Source organism: Blennius ocellaris, assembly GCF_963422515.1.
Source record: "Blennius ocellaris genome assembly, chromosome: 11".
In the NCBI taxonomy this organism is placed as follows: Eukaryota; Metazoa; Chordata; class Actinopteri; order Blenniiformes; family Blenniidae; genus Blennius; species Blennius ocellaris.
Window position 1 is genome coordinate 4,859,430 of NC_137660.1, and position 22,424 is coordinate 4,881,853.

The following is a 22,424-nucleotide window of genomic DNA, read 5'->3' on the forward strand; positions in this document are numbered from 1 at the left end:
TGGTGCCCCAATTCCATTATTATTTGATAAATAACAAATATATTGAAATTAATGATTTTTCAGTGATAAATTATTTTTGACAATTTATTTACTTTTAAGTAATTACTCAATTACTTTAGGAGTTCACAAACAAGCACAGTGTTACTCAGAATTACTGTAAATAATGAAAAATTGCTGAAGGGAAATGCAAGATCTTGAGTGGACTGAACTACACAAAAGACACAAAAAGACTCATAAGATTCAAAACGACAGAAAAGCATGAAACAACAATTAAGAGTCCTGAAGAAAAGAATGTCCGGTAGAAAAGGACCTACAGTCTCACACAAATGGGAAAAATAAAAGGTATAAAATCTATAAAAGGATAGAGGAGAGGAGAGGATAGGGAAGACAGAGAAAGACTTGGTGGGGAGATACATACAATACCCTTGTTAGTGCTACATTATTATTTTTTTTATATAAATACAGTAATATCACAGTGATCCAAATATTTTCCAACTGCCATGAGATAAAACCAGCCTGAGCAACAACAGAGAAAAAACCAAAATAATCACAACAATAATTACAAAAGCAAAAACAAAAGTATAAAAAACAAAGAACAAAAAAAAAAGAAGAAAGAAAAGACAAAAAAAACCCCAAAACCCCAAAACAAAAAAACACAACAACACAAAAAACAACAACATGATTTTGATAATTGACAGAACAATAGCAGAAAATAAGAAACATCAGCAGCAAATCTCGTCAATGAGGAGTGAAAGTGTGTGTGTGTGTGTGTGTGTGTGTGTGTGTGTGTGTGTGTGTGTGTGTGTGTGTGTGTGTGTGTGTGTGTGTGTGTGTGTGTGTGTGTGTGCGTGCGTGTGGTTTGTCCTCTGGATGTGAATGGAACTGTCGTGGGGGGGCCCGCAGTACCCCCCCGGGGCCCGAGGCCACCCGGGCTGGACGCCGCCACTCCGGCACCCAGCAGCCCACCGGACCCGGGGAGGCCCCGACAAACCCCCCCGGAGAGCCACGCCTCAACCCGGAAGGCACCAGACGGAGCGTGCAGAGAGGACCCCCCCCCAGGCCAGAGGGGCCCACAAGAGAAGGATATAGGGCACAGAGCCCCGGGCCCCAACCCGAGGCGCTAAGCCGGGACTGGCGAGTGCAGCGCCCCCAGGCCACGTGGGCAGGGAGCCCCCCCGCGCCCGGCAGCGGAGCCCGCCGCACCCCCAGGGGCCATCTTCCCCCACCACCCCCCCCCCCCCCCCCCCCCCCAACCTCAGCGGGACAGAGAGGGTCCCAGACCAGCGGCCCCCCCAGACCAGGAAGAGCAAAGGCCCAGCCAGAGGACAGCCACCCTCAAACCCCCAGGAGCCCCAATGCCCCCCCGCCACCGCCCCATCCCCTAATCCCAACCCACACACACACCCATACCAAAGCATACGCATACACACACAGACACACATATAGATATATACACATACACATGCACATACATTTATTTGGTTTGGAGGGGGGTGCCCCCCACTCCCCAGGCTGCCAGCCAGGCCCCCACCAGACCACTACGGGATCTCATCCTCCACCAATCCAACTGTGAATAGGGAGGGAGAACCACTACCCAGCCCCCCCTGGGAGCGCCACAGCCGAGCAAGCGTGCCCCCTGTACTCCAGCCGCACTCACCCCGGAACAAAAAATAAATAAAATGTTTAATAAGAGATTAAAAAACTACGCCCGATAAAGGATCATCATCGTCGTTGTCACATCCTTTCTGTGGAATATCGGGCCTTTCACACTTCTGTGGACTGACGATGAGGCCTGCTCCCTCAAAAGACACACTTTACATACAGTGTTGGAACCAGCTGATGGGGAGTGGACAAACTCCGGCCAGAGAGAAGTTTCATGTCCTGTCAGGGTGTGACAGCCGTTTCCTTCATGAAGACGGAGGAAGCTGCTCACCAACATCACTTCCTGTGAGTGAGCTGCTGCAGCTGTTTGAGTCTCTGGGTCACAGACAGATTACAGATTACAAATAGGTCATTGCATATGTACTGGATTTCCATGCACCAAACTCATACTATCTTTAAATATCATTAAATGTAATTTAAATATCAAAGTATACCCAATCTACACGATCCACATCATGACATTAAAAAAAACGACTTTTTTAATTTCTGTGTGAAAAACATGAATCTCTAGAATGTGCAGGCTGAACGTGTCAGCTCCTTTTTGTTTATGACGAGGCCTCGCCCTTCCTCCTCACTGCTGGACTCCTATTGGGCGTGTGAGGCGTGTTCTGCACTCTTATTGGTTGAGACGCATATCAATCAGAACGTTAGCCCCCTTGTCCTGACACTCAATAAAAAGTGAAGGGGACCTCCAGGGTGAGAAGCCACGTCAAGCTCAGAGAATCACCGTGAAACTGGCGAGAAAGCGGGTTTAAGCACATTTCACAATAAACATCACAACATTTAAACAAAGACAAAAAGATGCAGTTTGTCAGTTACCACGTTTAAGAAGTTACCACGTTTTAGAAGTTTTGTGATTAAACGTGAATAAATCCACTAACCTGTTTGCCAAAGACGCCCATTATTTCAACACATTAAAAAAAATCTAAACAAGCAGCATGAATGTCAATGTTTTCATGTTTTCTGGGATTCTCATGAAGAAAGAAAGAAAATTCAACCCTTTATCTGGAGGTTAATGGAAACCTCCGACACCAACTATTATTTTAAAGTTATTACAATGATACAATTATTATTATGACAATGATCTCTCAGTTAAAGAAAAAAGACATCCTCCTGCAGCCCCCGCCGGAAGCCCCGCCCCACACACTTTGACAAGCTCTGAGGCTTTTATTGTGGACAGTGGAAGCGGAAGGTTGTTGAATTGTCTCACCTTGACGGCCCGCCCAGACAGCCGGAGCGGAGCCAGTGAAAGGAGCGGGGTTTATCTGGGTTCGCGTGTGGAAACAGAAGCTTCAGCAGACACCAACATGGAGATAGAGAAGGAGGTGAAAAAGGTAAGGTGTCCGCCGGCCCGCTGCCCGCCGCGGACAGTCCGTACCGCTCCCCGGAGGTGTCCCGGAAAGGTACGCCCGACCCCTGCAGGTGGAGGATTCTCCTCGGTGGGACGCTTCATCTCAGAGGAGCTTCACTCCTACTCTCTCTCGTTAAATGAAAGTGAATTAAACAGTGTACAAAACCCCGACAGAACCTCAGCTGCTCTGAAAAGTATATGTCAATGACAAAAAGCTGAGAGAATGTTATAGACTGAGTTTACTTCCTCTGAAGATTTACTCTGAGAAAACCAGAAGAAACGCTCCGTTTGAATTACTCACAGTTCGATCTGAACCGGGCGGATCCACACGATTGAAACTGAGGAACACAACAATTCTTCAAGAATTAAGAAAGGAAAGAAAGGTTTATTCCTTAAAGAAATAAGAACGTTCTAATTCTGCTCAGCTGAAAGGACTGAAAAAACAAAACAAAACTTGAAGACTGGGTTTATTTAGACTGGGCTGAAGACTGGGTTTACTTAGACTGGGCTGAAGACTGGGTTTATTTAGACTGGGTTTATTTACTGGTGTCAAGCCAGCCCTCACTACGGAAAAGAACGTCAAGTCAGCCCCAAGTATGTTTAGCGGTGCGCCTACACACTATATATTACCCTAAAAGCATACTCAAATGTATTTCAAAATAAAAGTGATGTTTTAATGAGCGAGATCTCGCCTTCATTCAGTTAATTAATACAACGTAAATTAATACTACAGTTACTACACATAACAACAAATACAATAAAAGAACGTATCATTGATGCAAACTATTAAAAATGAAATAATAAAACTTATTGCCCACAGAAGCAAAAAAACAACAACACATTTTCAGTCAGGGAAGTATTAATGTTATTATAATACTATAGACATAAACCCACTCTCATCACTTTATTCAAATTAAAGGCCTAACAGAATAGCAGATCATGGCATAATTCAGACTGAGAGATTAGATTAGGTTAGATTAGATATAAACCATAACTCATTTAACTTCAGATTGATAATAGGCCAGATCGGGATATGGTTTATGGAAATAAGAGCCCTCAGCTTTTCTGGGCTTGAATTGCTCTAATTCCAGACTGATATTAAAAGGAATTCCCCTATTATCATGGAATCATTCCAAGGCAGACTGATAGTAGAGCACCCCAGGATGTCACACACCAAGCATGAGACCAAGCTAATGTGGTAATTCAAAATAAGAGCCCTTTGAATGACCACCCCTGACCAGCTATTACGCTAAATTCAGACAAATATGAAATTATCATGAAATGGAGTAGAATGCAATACTATCAAAATAATGTTATGCCAGCAAAGTAACAATGGGCCCTGAACTGTATTCGCCGCACTTTGTGTGTGAGAGGCCGCCAGTGGGGAGTCCAATGTGGCCACTTCCTGGTGGTCGCCGTCATTTTGTTCCGAAGCACAATCACAGCGCCACTGTCGGTGGGAGGCGGGAGGACATTAGCCGCAGTGCGGTCGTACTTCTCCAGAATTGAAAGCCCGCCAGTGCAGTGTCGTGGCAGCTTACGAGCGCTGACATACTTGTTAGTGGTCACCGCCATCATTGCTTACAGTCAGCACACATGACTCAAAATTCTTGTTGAGACTTGAGGCTTTTTAAATGGCCTCTGGCCAGGACTGTTCAGTGATTGGCTTCAAGTCAGTTCTGATTTGTTCTCACAGGTTTTTACGAGATGTTGAGATGAAGACAAGCAGTGAGTCTCTGATGATTAAATCTGTCACTTCTCTTCTTATTTACCATCTGAAAGAAGAAATTGGGCTCATTAGTTGCAGGACGGGTTGAACTTTCTTCCCCATAGAGATTTTTTTGAGATTTTTTTTTCGAGAAAGGAATTGATGTGGTGTTTGAAAATAAATCTGATATACCTTTTTGTTTTCACTTCATTTTCTGACAGGGACTAATGAAGCTTCTGCTTCAATTTGTTTACAAGTATGTTAAAACAATCTTAATAAGTCTCTCTGTTCAATAGCCATTTAAATGTTTCATGGGGGGTAATAGTGAAGAGCCCCCACCTGAGAAATATATTACCAGCCACTACTGTAGAATACACAATAAACATAATGGTTGTGGAAGGATATTTTCATAATATGATGAATACAGCTTTGTTCTATCACCATAGACTTCATGATAACAAGCAGCAACTTTAGCTACAGGTATATATTATTTAGTTTTATCTGTACATACTCTGGTCCTTTTAGTTTATTGCAGGTCGGGGGACCAGCAAAGTCAGCTTTTATTGTACCGTGTAAATGTCAGTTTATCAGTAAATATGACAAATAACAGGTTTGAGACCAAAGTGTCTTGCTGTGAGTTCTATGGAACTGTATCTTGTCTACTGTTTTCACCACAGGCTGCATGTTAGTGATGGAAATGCTCAGGAAGGAGACTGGTGTGATCTTAGCTTTTGCTTAGCTCTGCCCCCCCCCCCCCCCCCTTGTCTTTGTTTACCTTCTGCCCAGTGTGGCGGAGTGTGGAGGCCTCAGGGATGAGTTTGGTAGATTGATCACAAGAACATTGGAGTAGGCCAGATGTGGCTCTCGGGCCATAGTTTGCCCACCCCTACCTCAAGACGGCATCTCCATCAAAGTAGTTTCAATCGTATCTTTTGCCGTCGCAGTCTCTCACATGCAGCTTTCCTTCCTGGTATGTCCAAACCAACGACGTCCTCTTCCCAATTCAAACCTTGATTTTCTTGGGCAGAAACATATCCTGTGACATTTCAAAAAGAAATAAAGGCAAAATTTAAATCTAAAGAGACAGAGTTTCAGCCAGAAGACTATACTGCAAGTTAAACATGCTTCTGATTATTGTGGTCTGAGAGCAGATGGTCAGACAAGAGGAAGCGGCACACTGACTCATGATACTGACTGCGTGCCCCAATTGTGCTCTGCGTATGTGATCTGCACGGTAACATGTTGTGACAATGAAAGTAAAAGAAAAGAAAAAAAATTCTCATGCAGCTCAGTCACAGTCTCAGGTTCAACTGTGCTCTGAAGATGCACACAGACACATCAATGTTCTGCGAGTTCCTTTCATCTGGAAGCGAATATGGATCAAAGAACTATTTGAAATATATGAACAGAAATGCCTTTTCATTTTCACATTGAAACTGCATTTTTTTTCACCAACCAATAATGCAACCAGCATAAAAACTGGTATTTTCTAAATATAATGGCGTGAATCTACTGTGTATGCAGCTTTATGAACAGTGTGTCTTTTGTAACATTGTGCCAACATCACAACATGGGTAACAGAGTCTCAGCCCTGCAAGGTATTGATTTTTATGCCTCACGGGCATCTGTAGTTGGAATACGCAAAATGCATAAGTGTATGACGTTCAGGTGTTAGAGAATAGACTGAGCTGAAGCAGCCCGTTGTTAATGTGACAAGATGTTCAAGATTCAATCCTCCAGAGTCGTCAGTATAACGAGCCCCACAATCTCTGGTTGTTATGGAAAAGGTTAAACATGCCATCAACTGGAGATAATCAACTAAGACAACTATAAAGTGCATCAAAAGTACAACTACCCTTAACTAGGGAAGCATCGATCCACGTTTTTCCACTTTGATCCCGATACCTGAATTTGGATCGCTGCCAATACTATTCTGATACCAGGTCTGTTTGCTTTAGTATCATTATTGTCGATTTTATATGAGGCTGTAATGAACTCCTCTCAACAGTAAAGTATAGGGCTGCAATTAATGATTATTTTAATAATTGATTAATTGTTCAATTATTTTTTTGGATGAATCGATTTTAAAAAGAACAAACAACAACAACAAAAAACCATTTCAAATTGAAGGACCAACTGATAATTGAATGAACCAAACATCAAATATGTTATGATTATTTAAAAGCCCATAACTGAACCAATACAAAGATGTATACCGTATAAATGCATATATACACATGTATATAAGATGTATACAAGAGAATTATTAAATAAGATTTAAAGTACTTCAGGGACCACATACAGTCCAATTTCATCCTGAGTGACCAGACTGGGAAAATATTTATATAATAACCTTTAAATTTACACTTCATAGCTCCACAGATGTGTGATGTTTTAACAGTAATCTCAGCCGGGATGGCAGATGAATCCTCTGTGCTTGTTTACGTCCTCCGCTTTGCACTAGTTGTTTTGTTTTGTCTCCCTGCATCTGAGCGTGCTCCGGGGGCTAGCCGGTTAGTGGCTAGTCGGGTTGGGTACCGAAATTCGGTTCCAAGTAGGAACTGAATCAAAAACGGCGGGTACCGGGTACCCATAAAAAAAAATTTTCACCCATAAAATTTTTTTACCCATAAAATTTTTTTTATGGGTACCCATTAGGGCTGCTCAATTAATCGAATTCTAATCGCGATTATGATTACTGCTCCAGACGATCTCAAAATTCATATAATCGAAGAAAAACGATTATGTTGTAGAGCCGATGAACGGGGAGTCAGAGGCGGCGTGTTTAGCAAAGAACTCCAAATTTTATTCTCCAAACCGCACTTATGAGTAACTCCTTTCTTTTCTCTCTCTCCAACATGAGAGCGCAGGGCAGTGTAACACCAAAATACTTCCGGCCGTAAACCCCGCCTCTCTACAAAATAAAGTTCCCCACTGTGGTGATTAGTTAAGATCACAATTCACCCAGTTACCGTGGGGCGGTCGGGAACTTTATTTTGTAGAGAGGCGGGGTTTTCGAGCAGAATTAGTTTTGTTGTTCCACTAGGTGTGAAGCTCTGTTGGAGATGAGAGGAAAAAGAGAGAGAGGAAATGTGTTTCTGAGTGTGTTGGAATGGAAAATAAAGTTTGGAGTTCCTTGCTGAACACGTCGCCTCCGGCTCAATTTTATTTTGTACCAATTTATCGAAGTTGTTGGACTTATTTATTGAAGTATATCTAGCTGTCATTTTCAAAAGATTGAGTGCAGTGCAACAGTTTGTTTTTTACTACAATGCAAGATATTTTTATATCTGTAACAGGAAAGTCTTATTTTTAAACATGTTCAATAAATGCTGTTCCAAATTCAAAGACATAATCGTGATTTCAATCTCGCCCAAAATAATTGTGATTATGATTTTTTCCCATAATCGAACAGCCTTAGTACCTATAATTTTTATTTCACTTTATTTCTCAGGGATATCTACTGATTGTAAGCAGCTGTTATATACTGAATGCCCTTCAATTATTGATGTTTATTTGTTGTTTTGCTGTGAATACAATGTACTTTAGTATTTTAGCACTAACGCTCTTCACACAGGATTTAATTTTTGTTTCCCAGTTTCTTCAAACGTAAGGGAATGAAGGTACTTTTGTGAAATAAACAATTGACCTATTTTGGAATCAAAGTAAGGAATCGTTAGGAACCGGACTCTATAAGCAGAACCGGAATTGGATTCATAAAAATCCTAACAATACCTATCCCTAGTGGCTAGCCGCCGGAGCAAGCCACAGTGATGTCTTCCCACATCGGAGCGAGCGCCGGCGGCTAGCTGGTTAGCTCGAGTGCCACGCCACAACTTTGACGTTACAGAGAGATAGAACGCCAGCCGAGTGACGCATACATTGCGTGACACAACAAATTGATAATTAAATTCGTTGCCAGCACTTTTAATAATCAAATTTAATCGATTCGTTGTTGCAGCCCCAGTCCCACACTTTGGACAGTTTACTTAATTTTCTTTGCTTTCCCTGTTGTTCGTATGCGTCGGTCTGCTCCATTTTGCATGTCGCTCTTTGCGCCGACATGATGTCATGAAAAGCCGAAGTGGCTTAAAACGAAGCATCGAGTCAGAGAATTTTGAAATTTTGCAATAAATGGACTGGAATAACTCGAGGAATCATTTCAGCCCTAGTAAAGTATGAAATGTAGCAATGTTTGCATGTTTTCTCTCAAAAGACAACTTGAGGTTAGTAGAAGGTAAGAAAAGGAAGCAGTACAAACTATTTTTGTTCACCATGGACAATGTGGGGGTCTGAGTGACGTCATCATCTCATAATAAACTAGTTCTATCTTTAAAACCTCAGAATCACTTTATTAATCCCTGGAGAAATTCTTTAGCAACGCAGCACCAACTGCAGTGTTTCCGCAGCTTCACAGAGCTGTGAATCTCCTGCTACAGCGGAGGAAATGCTGTTCATTGTTTTGACGCCGCAGTCAGCGCCCTTCTCCTCGGCGATCTAGAGTTTTAAAACGGTGACGTCTGGCAGCAGAGTCGACGTCGACGCTTTGTGGTGTTTTGAATATATAACACGTCCAAACAGCGACATGTTGTCATGACAAGTAAGATAGCAGAGTGCTACTATGCTAGCCTGCTGGCTGGCTGCAAACTGTGGAATGGATTTCCCAACTCATTACTCCATGTCTCATTGAGACCGGCCTCCGTTCAGGAAATCCATTCCACAGTTTGCAGCCAGCGAGCAGAGCAGCGGGCAGGGAAACGCTGTGGAGTCACTTCAGCAACAGTAAAGCAGACGAGGCTTCATGGATCAGAAATCTCCGCAGGTTGGATCGTAAATTTCCGATTTGTGAATTACTTTGGAATCTGGACCTGATACAGATACTGGATCGGATCAGACCCATCCCTACCATTACACTAAATCGGTGGGAGTCGTAAGCTTGTTTCTCTGAAATGAGACGGTCTCATCGAAGGGTGATGGGAGACGTGACACCTGAAGTGTGCTAATCAGCCACCGCCGTGGCTGATAGGCCCCGAAGGGGGATCTTGAAACAGTCTCCGTACGTCCGTACGTCCGTACGTCCGTACGTCCGTTCGTCCGTCCGTTCGAACGTTTCTACCTATACCTCGGCAACCCCTGGGCCCACAGTGACCAAACTTCACATGTGGATACATCTCAGAGGGGGACGGGATACTATGGTGACCTTGACCTAATTTGCATATTAAGTAGGTCACTGGGTCACGAAGTGCTTAAAAACACATTTTGGGCTCTGGAGGCCTAGGTTTTTGAGCTAGGGCTCTGAAATTTTATACACACATGCTACACACTCCAGGGATAACCTCCAGTACACCAAGTGACCTGACCTTGACCTTGAAGATTGGTAGGGTCTGAAGTTTGCTCGTCATGGTTGCACAATACATGTATTTTCATATAAACATTTCTCCTCATTTCTCAGCAGTTCCTGGGCCCACAGTCACCAAACTTCACACATGGACACTCCACCTGGGGAGAAGGGGCACCATGGTGACCATGACCTAATTTGCATATCAGGTCACAGGGTCACTAAGTGCATAAAAACACCTTTTGGGCTCTGGAGACGTATTTTGACATAGCTTATGAAGAAGACCTTTCAGGTTCTACATAATGATCTACTAGGACCCATGGAACACCTTCTAGTGTACCAAGTGTGCTGCCTTAGAGCTGGCTTTGTGAGAAAATATAAAGCCCTCCGGCGGGGGATTAGCCCAGCAACGGCCTTCTTGTTTTGTTTTTGTTGTTGTCACTGCAGAAAGCCCTTCACACAGACGACGATGGAAAAGGCGGCATGGTTGTCAGTGCTGTTGTGGTGACCTCAGGTTTTCTGCCATGACTTTAACCCAGAACACTGCAGAGTTGATGTCTCAAACATATTTTTAAAGCCGCCATTATTTGTGATCGCCAGCAATTGATCAATCTTTTCAAAAATTCCCACTAATGTTTGAAACATATCAAATATTCCTTTGTCCACGCACCATCCCCCCAAAGTCTGTCTCTTTTACCCTGCGCAAAGAAATTCTCTAAGGACCTTAATTAGTACAATACTCAGTGTGCATGCTTGTGTGTGAAGTTTAGGGGTTTAATGAATAAACCTACCATTGATGGCACTTCTCTTTATGTACAGTCTATCATGGGTCGATCTTAACGCCATCTGCAATAAACTACATTTCAGCAATTTAGAATGCCTGTGCCTATGCTTGATATATTTCTGCGATTATTGTTGTGAATGTAATACAAAAGTAGTGTAATATATTACAATTCAGAGACTGCAATCTTATAATGTAACTAACTACTTTTAAATGCCAGTAACTAATAATACATAATATTTTACATTCAAGAAGAAACTTGTCCACCTGTGTTCGTGTTTCACTTTCCAGTGTGCATTTGTCTTCATGTGCTGTTCTGTTCATCTGAAAAAAATATACTATAACAAGAAAATGAATACTTAAAATAAGCAAAATGATCTGCCAACAGAACAAGAAAATTTTACATGACAAGATTTTCAAAAATAAGAAAAGAATTCTAGCCCCATATGACCCAGCGTCTTGAAAATAGCATTTTTGGACTCAAAACAAGTATTATTTCCATGTGTTATTATTTGCAAATCTTAAAATAAATAGTTTGGGCTTATGAAATGCTAGTTGCTGGTCAGTCATCTTAAAATGAGAAAAATGCTTGTTTTAAGCCAAACTAGTTTTTTAATACTCAACGCCAAGACCATTCTAGCTAAAAAGAAAATAAAGTAATAATCATCTTAAAACTAGAATAATAATCTTAGCGGAAAATTTGGTTTTAAGCATAAATGACGTATTAGTCAAAAATAAGTAATTTTTCCACTTAATTTAAGAAATGATATTTTAGATTCTTATATCCTAGATTTGACTTTTTGCAGTGAACACTTTTTGACTCCATAATGTAGGGATGTCAAATTCCAGGAGAAAAAGAAAAGTAGCTTTTGTGTTTCTTTTTCCAGTCTAGTCATAATATGTACACTGCCCCGCCTCTGCAAATTACACAGCTCCAAGTTTCTCCAGTGTACGTCGAAGTTTCCCCAGAAGGAGAAATCCTCACTGTGTATATACATATACACACACATGCATGTGCACGCATGCTTTCAAGCCATTGTTAGATGAAGCATGTAATGAATCCTCAATCTTTCTAACGGTCTGCTTCATATGATTTTCCAGATGACCCTTGGACATGAGTTTGGTGCAGGAGCTTCCTGTTTAAAGTGCAAAGACAAGTGTGAAGGCTTCGAGCTGCACTTCTGGAGGTTTGGACACACTCACGCTCTCACTTCGTTAAACTTCTACGGAGCAAAACTGTGAGGAGAGGGATTGGATTTTACTTGTATACACCTCAAATACATAAATGTGATGCTCTTTAAATTGGCAAACAAGGTTTGATTCGATTTCAGTTTGTTACTGACATGTCAGGTCATGTCAGCTCCGGTAGCTCTCAGACTTTTCTCACATCCCTCTTTGTGAAAGAAAGACTGTGGGGACATGGAGACAAGTCAACCATGGTTTAACCATCTGTATGGTAGACCGTGGGTCAACTATCTGTACGGTAGACTATGTTTTAACCATCTGTATGGTAGACTATGTTTTAACCATCTGTATGGTAGACTATGTTTTAACCATCTGTATGGTAGACCGTGGGTCAACTATCTGTGTGGTAGACTGTAGTTTAACCATCTGTATGGTAGACCGTGGGTCAACTATCTGTATGGTAGACTGTAGTTTAACCATCTGTACGGTAGACTATGTTTTAACCATCTGTATGGTAGGCCGTGGGTCAACTATCTGTACGGTAGACTATGTTTTAACCATCTGTATGGTAGACTATGTTTTAACCATCTGTATGGTAGACCGTGGGTCAACTATCTGTATGGTAGACTATGTTTTAACCATCTGTATGGTAGACCGTGGGTCAACTATCTGTGTGGTAGACTGTAGTTTAACCATCTGTATGGTAGACCGTGGGTCAACCATCTGTATGGTAGACTGTAGTTTAACCATCTGTACGGTAGACTATGTTTTAACCATCTGTATGGTAGACCGTGGGTCAACTATCTGTGTGGTAGACTGTAGTTTAACCATCTGTATGGTAGACCGTGGGTCAACTATCTGTATGGTAGACTGTAGTTTAACCATCTGTACGGTAGACTATGTTTTAACCATCTGTATGGTAGGCCGTGGGTCAACTATCTGTATGGTAGACTGCAGTTTAACCATCTGTATGGTAGACCGTGGGTCAACTATCTGTACGGTAGACTATGTTTTAACCATCTGTATGGTAGGCCGTGGGTCAACCATCTGTATGATTAGATGCATCTGAAGCCACTGGACAAAAAATGAAGTGTGGGCTTTATTGTCATTAGGTGTTTATGAAGCACTGGAGTTTTAAATTCTCTCAAACTCAATTCTCTCGAGTCTTGTCATCGCAGTTGAAGCAGAGACTTTCTTACTATGACAGCTATTTAGCTGTGCTTGAAGCTGTTGTCCTGTGTTCCGTCCTGTAAACTGTTCACTCTCAGAAACTTGTCCTCTGATTGGGTTGTGGCTTTGGGGCAGCCAGAACTCTTCCTGCCAAGAGTTTGTCCGTGAGAGTCTGCCTAATTATCTCACATTTATGGGTTTGAAATTCTAAAAGGAATCTGGAGTACCTGAGCCCAGAGTATGACTGCTGTTGACATATTTCACTTCATTGTTTCAACATTTAATCAAATCTAGAGACAATAGGAGAGAGTCTGGAAAACTTGCATCAAGAAACATGACTAAAAACCACAAAAGTCAACGAACTGAAAAACTGTTGACACACATTATTAAAACAAAATGAAAGAAAAAAGTTGAACTTGGTTAACGTTACTTTTAAAAAGAGAAAGAACACTATTATCTGTTAAAACTAATCGCAAAGCACAAAAATATCACATTCAGGGTCTTCTCGCTGTGGGCTGTAAGTACTCCCCATTGATTCCTCCGTACGAGAGATTTAACATCTTCATTACATTTTTACAGTGTTTTTAGTGAGTTTTTAAAGTTTTCTTTTCTGTGCAGAAAAATCTGTCGGAACTGTAAATGTGGGCTGATGGAGCACGATGTGTTGATGGACTCTGAGGACAACAAGAAAGTGGGCAAACTTTTCCAAGACACCAAGTACACTGGCCTCATTGCCAAGCTGAAGTCGGACGGCATCCCCACGTACCAGGCCAAGATGGTGACCATCAGTCTGCCTAGTGTTTCCTCCAGGGCGAGCAGCGTCCTGCCCGCCACTGCCTCCAGCGTCTCGCCTGCTGTCGCCCCCGCAGGCTCCAGGCAGCCAGCCGGGGCCTCTGGGGGCTGGGCCTCCACCGGGGCCGGCGCTCCGGTGAAGGCCGACAAAGTGGCGCTGGCAATGGGCCTCGCTTCAGCCGACACGGAACCAGTTCACAAAGACGTTCCCATGAAGTCCGTCACCTTAGAGTGGGTCCCCCCAGTGGAGAGGAAGCTGGTAAGAGCCCGAACCCGTGAGGAAAGAGTTTTTTTTACAGCTTAAAAATCAAGACGACCGAGTGTATTCTACCCTGTGGAGTCAAATCGTCACATTTGAATTAGAAACACTTCTAATGCATAAAGTTACAGACGGTTCACCAGAGAGAAACAATGAATATGACTTTCAAGCAGTGCAGTCCTCACAATTACAGCTCTTATGAGCTATAATCATTGATCCTGTCACATCATGCAAATGACAAGTCTTTGCAGTGTTTCCAATCAGGGGCAGAGTAGTCTCATTTACTAAATGTATCGAGACCCAAACTAGTATAACTTTCAAAATAAAAGAAACGGCTCATAAAATGTATATACAGTTTAGTATATGGTATATAGTGTATAGTACATAAAACTGTTTGAGGACTACCATTTACAACGGTGGACATTTTCTGTCTCAAACTTTGACTTTTTCCAGTGGTTTCAGCTGTTTTGAGACATTTTGGTCAAATTAACTGTTTCATCCTTTTTAGCCTTCTTCATCCATTTAGGCAATTTAACTTTTTTTTGTCATTTCCAGTGGTTTTATCAGTTTTAGATGTTCATTACAGCTCCTCTGTAGTGTCTGTGCACATCAGCCGGGATCCATGTAAAGCAGCAGGTTGTTGGTAAATGGGTACAATTCTCTATTTCCCTCTGACATTTCTTTATTTGGATTTAATCCTGGTTATTTTACAAAGACAGGCTGTAGAGTCATGGTAGAGCAGTTGTAGTGTCACATATTGGGGTACTGCATAAACATCACTGATCACACAAAGGTCTTAAAGACAGGACCTAAATGCTTTTTTGTTTTTTTTTTTAATAAATAGATACATTTAAGGTTCTGTCTTTTGCTCTCTAAACGCGCAGCAGCTCCTGCCACCTCCATCATGTGCTGCTGTGTTTAGTCTAGTACTCTATCTGTCCCTTCCTCCCTGTCAGTCTCTGTCCTTCACTGTCTCTCTGCTTCCCCTCTGCGCTCACACTGTGTCTGATGTGCTCTTCTGGTTTCGAGGCGGCTCTTTACATCGAGCTGCTCCCCCCAGAGAGGCGCCCCGTGGCCGGCACGGAGGGAGCTGCTTACCGACGCCAGCAGATGGCCCACCAGCTGCCGGAGCACGACCAGGACCCGTCCAAGTGCCACGAGTTGAGCCCCAACGAAGTCAAGAAAATGAAGCAGTTCGTTCGCAAGTACAAGGACGAGGCCCTGGGAGTGGGAGATGTCATGCTGCCTGAAGACGTGGCCTTGGTTTTGGCAGGCAGGCAGACTATAGGAGGGGTTGGAGGGGCAGCCGTGGCAGGAGGAGCAGGTGGGGCTGGAGGTTACACAGCAGGGCTTGAAGAGGGGCCGGGGGCCGCAGGGCCTGGTGCCGGGGCTGGTCCCGCAGCAGGAGGGGGTCCTTGGGCAGGAGGTCCTGGTGTAGGGGGTCCTGGAGCAGGAGTTGCTGGTGTCAGGGGTGCAGGAGCAGGGGGAGTTGGATCAGGAGGTGCTTGGGCAAGTGGAGTTGGAGCAGGAGGTCCTGGAGCAGGAGGTGCTTGGGCAGGGGGAGTTGGACCAGGAGGTGCTGGAGCAGGGGGGGCTTGGGCAGGGGGAGTTGGACCAGGAGGTGCTGGAGCAGGAGGTGCTTGGGCAGGGGGAGTTGGACCAGGAGGTGCTGGAGCAAGGGGAGTTGGTGCAGAAGATGTTTACGCAGGGGGTGCTGGAGCCGGGGGAGTTGGACCAGGAGGAGCTGGAGCAGGAGGTGTTAGGGCAGGGGGAGTTGGACCAGGAGGTGCTTGGGCAGGGGGAGTTGGACCAGGAGGTGCTTGGGCAGGGGGAGTTGGACCAGGAGGTGCTGGAGCAAGGGGAGTTGGTGCAGAAGATGTTTACGCAGGGGGTGCTGGAGCCGGGGGAGTTGGACCAGGAGGTGCTGGAGCAGGAGGTGTTAGGGCAGGGGGAGTTGGACCAGGAGGTGCTTGGGCAGGGGGAGTTGGACCAGGAGGTGCTGGAGCAAGGGGAGTTGGTGCAGAAGATGTTTACGCAGGGGGAGTTGGACCAGGAGGAGCTGGAGCAGGAGGTCCTGGAGCAGGAGGTGCTTGGGCAGGGGGAGTTGGACCAGGAAGTGCTGGAGCAAGGGGAGTTGGTGCAGGAGGTGTTTATGCAGGGGGAGTTGGAGCAGGAGGTGCTGGAGCAGGTGGAGTTGGACCAGGAGGTGCTGGAGCTGCTGGAGCAGGAGGTGCTTGGGCAGAGGGAGATGAAGCAGGAGGTGCTGGGGGAGTTGGAGCAGGAATTCCAGGTTTTCCCAGGGTGGGACCATCTGGTTGGGGTCCAGCTGGAGGAGCTGCTGGAGCCATTGGAGTCCCTGGACTTTCTCTGCAAAACTTTGTAAGTGTGGTTCAATCTCTTCTCAGTTTTATAAAAGAAACATGCCAGAACGGTTACATTTGCTGTGGTTACATGGACCAAAATAAATCACGTTAAATTCAGACTCTATTAAATTTGCACCATATAAACACTTAAATCTGAACATATTTGCACCATCACATTGAAAGTTCACTGGGATTGGAGGAGGTGGTGTCGTCTGGGTTTTGATATGATCATCGATCAGTAAACCGTTCACTGGGTTATCTTCTATTGTCGGAGCTTTGTGAGCTTGTCTGTGACGTCACTTCACCTAGCAGAGTAATCCGTGCCACATCACGCACAAAAGTGTCCCTCCTCGTCCCTTCTTGGTTCTCCTTTGCACCAGGAGAGTTTTTCTTTGATGTGGTTCTTGTTTCATTACCTGGTGGACTTCCGGGTAAAGCCGGTTATGTTATTCTGTGCACATGTCACAAACACCAAATGTCACAGTGAAAAGCATTAGGGGATCGATCCACTGACATTAATCGGGTCACATCTCGGTCCTTATAAACGGCACAATATTCAGATTTTTTTAATTTAAATTCAGTGTTCATCTAAACGGGCAAATCTGATGCGGAAAGAATTTCATCTGACAAAAACATGACCATTTAAATGCAGCGAGAGATCAGCAGCATCACTGTCAATACAAATGGTTTTCTTGAAGAGAGGTTGGAGAAGCCTGTGAGCAGAGCTTCATAGGTTCAACTCCTAAACACGTTGCCACTGTAGGCCCCTGAGCAAAGCCTCGGCCTTCTGCTGCCAGAGTGTGTCATTAAGATGAATTTTGAGGCAGATGGGGCGAATCCTGAGACCGACGGTATATCAGCAGTGATATCTTCCACTAGGTGGAGCCATCAGACCAGCAGGGAGGTTGCAGTCTGCCTGCAGGAAGACAGTTTGCTTCAGAATGACTCACGGCTGAGTTTTTTTTTCCGTCCTCACCATGTGCTGTTAGTTAATTCTTTAGACTTCATCTGTTCCTGCTCTGTTATTCATGGCGGGGACATCCACCTTTTAGTTTTTTTGTAGCTTACCTTTTTTCTTCCCCCCCAAAAAATCTACTTGTTTGTTAAATGCCCCCTTCTCTCTGCATCCTTATCTGTGCTTTCAACATAGCCCAGTGCAGCAGTCACTGAGATTTGTCCTCATTCAATACATGTCTTCCCGTTTCTGCCTTCTAGCGTTTGAACGTCGGCAACAATCATCAAATCATATCTGAATGAGCAGTGAGATAGATGCTGCTGCTACAGTTTGCTCTGGTGAAGCATCTTTTCCTTCCAATCAGATCACATGAATGTTGCAGCTAATCTTTAGAAAGCTTAGGAAAAGCACTGTATGCACAAAATGAATTAAAGTTTTTAAAAATAAGCACAGAGCTGTTGGTAAGTCATGTTTCGACACGAAGGTTCAAATGACTGATGGAGCTGCGTGGTGGTGGTCAAGTGCATGTAGCTAGCCTTATAGAGGAAACCAGTGAGAATATCAGCTGACAGACTTTATTAGGTAGAGATGGTGAATACAGTTTTTCAACATGTTTCCTCATGTGGGAATAGAAAACAAGTTTGTTTACACTGATTTTCGAGTGTTAAAATATCCTCACGAGGGCTGTGCGAATTCAGCAAATCTCCAAATAAATAAAGCGAATAAAGCAATAGATTTGCATTGGATTCCACGTATTAACCTGATAAAGAAGTGCATGTTGATGATGCAATCAAGCCAGAGAAGTGTGGGGCTCATTTCCGTGAACGCATACTTATCTCCCTGCCAGGCATGCCATCACTGTCTGAACCCCATGCGCCAGGGCGAGCCGGCCGTGTATGCCGAGCGAGCCGGATACGACAAGCTGTGGCACCCGGCCTGCTTTGTGTGCTGCACCTGCAACGAGCTGCTGGTGGACATGATCTACTTCTTCAAGAAGGGCAAGATGTACTGCGGACGTCACTACGGAGACAGCGAGAAGCCTCGATGTGGTGGCTGCGATGAGGTGAGATGGGTTCAGAGAGGTTTTGCGTGTGTGTGTGTGTGTGTGTGTCTTTGTTGGGACACTGTTCCGACCACAATAAGGCCTTGTTTACACGACAAGGTAAGGAGAACAATTAGTTCGTTTACATGTTAAATACAGAATCACTGAAATCAATGTACTTTTTAATAATGCGACGGATGAAAAACGGCTATATACAGTAACATCTCTAACCTCCAAGGGCAAGTGTCCCCTGAAGACAGGTTTTCTATCTTCGGAGGGACGAGTCATGAGGAGAAATTGTAGACCAATTGATATTGAACGGATCAAACAGAATATGTTATGGAAGATACGTACAGATTTAAAAGCACATAACTGAACTAATACAAAGATATATACAAAAATAAAATGTTACTCCAGGGGCCACATACAGTCCAGTTTCATCCTGAGTGGACCTGACTGGTAAAATGTTGCTATAATAACCTTTAAATTTACACTTCAAAGTTTTTTCTTTGTTGTGGTCACAATGTATGGGATGAAATTGTTCACATGTTTGCAAGATCAAACAGTTGGTACTGACAATTATTACAATCTCAACATAAAGTCAATTTTAATTTTAATTTTCTGCTCATCAGAAGTACCATTGCATGTGAAACGTTCATTCTTCGGTCACAATGGTTGCAGAAATCCCGTCGGAAGCTTTCATGCGATCACAGTTCTGAGTCCCAGTCTGCAGGAGCTTCAAGTCACTCAGTGTGGTTTGTATTTCCACAGCTGATCTTCAGTAATGAGTACACACAGGCTGAAGGCCAGAACTGGCACCTCAAGCACTTCTGCTGCTTCGACTGCGACTGCATCCTGGCCGGAGAGACGTACGTCATGGAGAACGACAAGCCTGTCTGCCAGCCCTGCTACATGAAGAACTATGCTGTGGTGAGGGCCGTCTCCACTGACGAGATTTACCTGAACATTCTCATCATCTGTATGATGGAGGAACGTTAACAAACTTGCTCAGACTCTTGGTGTTTTCTGTGAAAAGACAGTGACAATGTTCCCAGACAGCCCATTTTCAAATCCTCCCAACAGAGAAACAGCTGAATTCTCCACTCCGCTGAGCTTGCTTCTGCAGAAAGCCTACACCCGGGTCTGTTTCTGCAGAGGTTCTACCTCTGGTTTGGTCTAGAGCGGTTCGATGTGAAAGCAGGTGTTCTAGAAGTGTCACAGAGGACAGAGAAATCTGGATTTCTTTCATCCCCAGGCTGACATTGTGACTGGATGTGGACTCGGAGGGAGGGAAGAAGGATTTCTATAATCAGCCCTGTACTGAACATCAGTAAATATGTGTCTGAGTCTTACACATCAAGTGTAGAATTTCTCGATTACACAACAGCAGTATATCAAAGAGGAAACCAAACACAAAGACTACAAAGCAATATTTCTGTCTGGTTTTTTTTTTTAAATCCCACAAAGTTACTTACACCCCTTCATGTAGATGTAGTGGATCAAAATGTACTTTGGTTTTTTTAAAAGGATAAAAGGTTGTGACATGTTGAATATCATCAGATTCTCTCTGATGTCAGACTGCAACATCCTGCTCATCTCTGCAGGTCAAAGGTCATCACAGTGCAACAGGATCACACACAGAGCAGCCTGATGGAAGAAAGAGATTGTAGATGAACTGAGGCACTCATAGCCAAGAATGTGGAGCACCCAGCTTGTGTTTACGTGACTGATCCCACTCAATCCCTTCGAAGCTTCTGGTTTATATAAAAATCCATACATTTCTTTGAATGTAAACCTGAAGAAAGCAGCCAGACTGAAGACAACCGCTCCACCTGAATGTGTTTGTGTTTCAGAAATGCTCATCTTGCCAGGCTGCGGTGGAGCCGGACGCTCAGAGGGTCTCTCACGGCAATCACCACTGGCACGCCGAGCCGCAGTGCTTCAAGTGCGTCGGCTGCTCCAAGTGTCTGATGGGCCAGCGCTTCATGGCCGTGCAGAGCTCCCTCTTCTGCTCTGTGGAGTGCAAAAAGAAAACCATGACTTGATTCCTTCATTCCAGTTTAAGACAGAGAAACACCGAGAGCAGAGCTAAAATCGGCTGCTGCTCAGTGACCCTGTGAAAAGAAGTACCTGATCTACATTAACATTAACACAACCCTGCAGTCCTCTCCAAGAAGCTTGGCTTGCACTGTTCTGCTGCACCAAAGTGGCTTTTTGTAATGTTTCTTGTTCAAATATGGGTTTCACTCGACAGTATTTCCTGCTTTCTTTTAAAAGGAAGGGAGATGGGGCATGTCCTTTCAAGTTTAGGCTAACTGGAGTCTTTAGCCTCATTTACCCATAAAAATTCAAAAGGTGGATTTACAGTTTAAGCAGATGGTAAAAGTCATTCTGACTGACTGTGGTTCCTCCTTGTGTCACTGACGGTCCCAAACGTAAACAAACACTGTAAAGCCGAGTCACTAATGTGTTAAAATCTGATTGGATCTGGGATTTTGGTGGTGTTTTTAAGCCTCACACTCTGAATGCTCATTTATTTTAGCTTACCTTCCAGGTGCCTTTATTCCAACATGCATGTTTGTGATTTGACACCAGCTTCATCAGATTTGCCAGCTGTGCCTGGAGATGATGAGGATGAGAATGCTACTGAAACAAGTGTTTACTGTCATTATTTACCACTTTGAATCTGAGCAGCACTGTACTGGTGATTTCTGTGACTTTACTGCTGCACACACAAAACTACTGTGTCTGTTTTTCTTTTCATGCAATAAACTGCACTTTAAATGCCTTTTTGCCTTAGTTGCTTTAGTTTTATTACCAACAAATCTAAAACAAACACACACGTGCACACCTTTCAATTTGGTAGAAGCATTAGAGCTATTCTGTTGTGGCTCCATGACGTTTTCACTTTAGCTGAGAAACCTTAAGTTTCCAAAGTCATCTCTTCTAACAAAAGCAGGATTAAATTAGTTGAATTAGTGTTGGGATCGCACAAGACCACAGAAACTTTGTTCATTTCTCGGGAAAGACAATTTTCATTTGTCGTGATACACAGTCATGACATGAATTCGGACCCAGGAATGTGATTGACCATCACACCCAGTGGGGGGACCTTTTGCCACGGCAGACCCGTGCAAATCCTCCCCTACTTTCTGCTCAAATGACACTCCCCCCCCCCATGCATCTCAGGATTTCACACCTTCGAATCCTCCAACTTTCACCAAAAGCCTTTGGAAGAGACTCCTCAAGAGAGTCTTGCCCCGAGTCTTCGCCAGTGAACACCAGGGAGGAGCTGGTCCGAGCAGCTCCACTCACAATAGACTTTTGCTTCTGTTCTTCAATGGAGGAGGAGGTTGCTGGAGGCAACTCACTCAGCGTTAGCATCCAGCTAACACCAGAGGCCTGCAACCAGAGCCTTCACTCCTCAACTCCTCTGCTGACCCACCACGAGGGTCAGATCTTCCCCTGATCCAGAGACCAGCACCCAGAGTCTGATCTCCCATCAACCAGGGAAAACCAACCAGTTCCTCCAGGAAGGAGAAGAAACAACACCTCACAAAACCTCTTTGTGTTTTCCTCAACAAGCAGGAGAACCATCACAGACCTGAGCGACCAGCTCCTCAGTCTGGACAAAAGGAACAACCAGGAGCTGCAAAGAAGGACTCCTGAAACATCAACTCCATCTTCTTCTCCTCAGCCTGCAGAACCAGCAACCACAGTTAGCAGGAGGTGCTAACTACAGGAGAAGACACCAGCTTCCCTCCAGCAGGACAACAACCGAACTCCTTCTTCAGATACCAAGGAAGTGGGAACAACAA

General features: G+C 44.0%; 1 protein-coding gene across 1 annotated transcript; it reads left to right on the forward strand.

Moving 5' to 3' along the window:
• Positions 1-2,849: 2,849 nt before the first annotated feature.
• On the forward strand, positions 2,850-21,394 carry tes (testis derived transcript (3 LIM domains)). The gene is made up of 7 exons (XM_080505164.1): positions 2,850-2,996; positions 11,942-12,027; positions 13,814-14,246; positions 15,276-15,701; positions 18,412-18,627; positions 19,378-19,536; positions 20,460-21,394. The coding sequence occupies exons 1-7, from the start codon at positions 2,970-2,972 to the stop codon at positions 20,649-20,651; spliced, it is 1,539 nt and encodes a 512-aa protein (XP_080361290.1). The 5' UTR covers positions 2,850-2,969; the 3' UTR covers positions 20,652-21,394.
• The last annotated feature ends 1,030 nt before the right edge of the window (positions 21,395-22,424 follow it).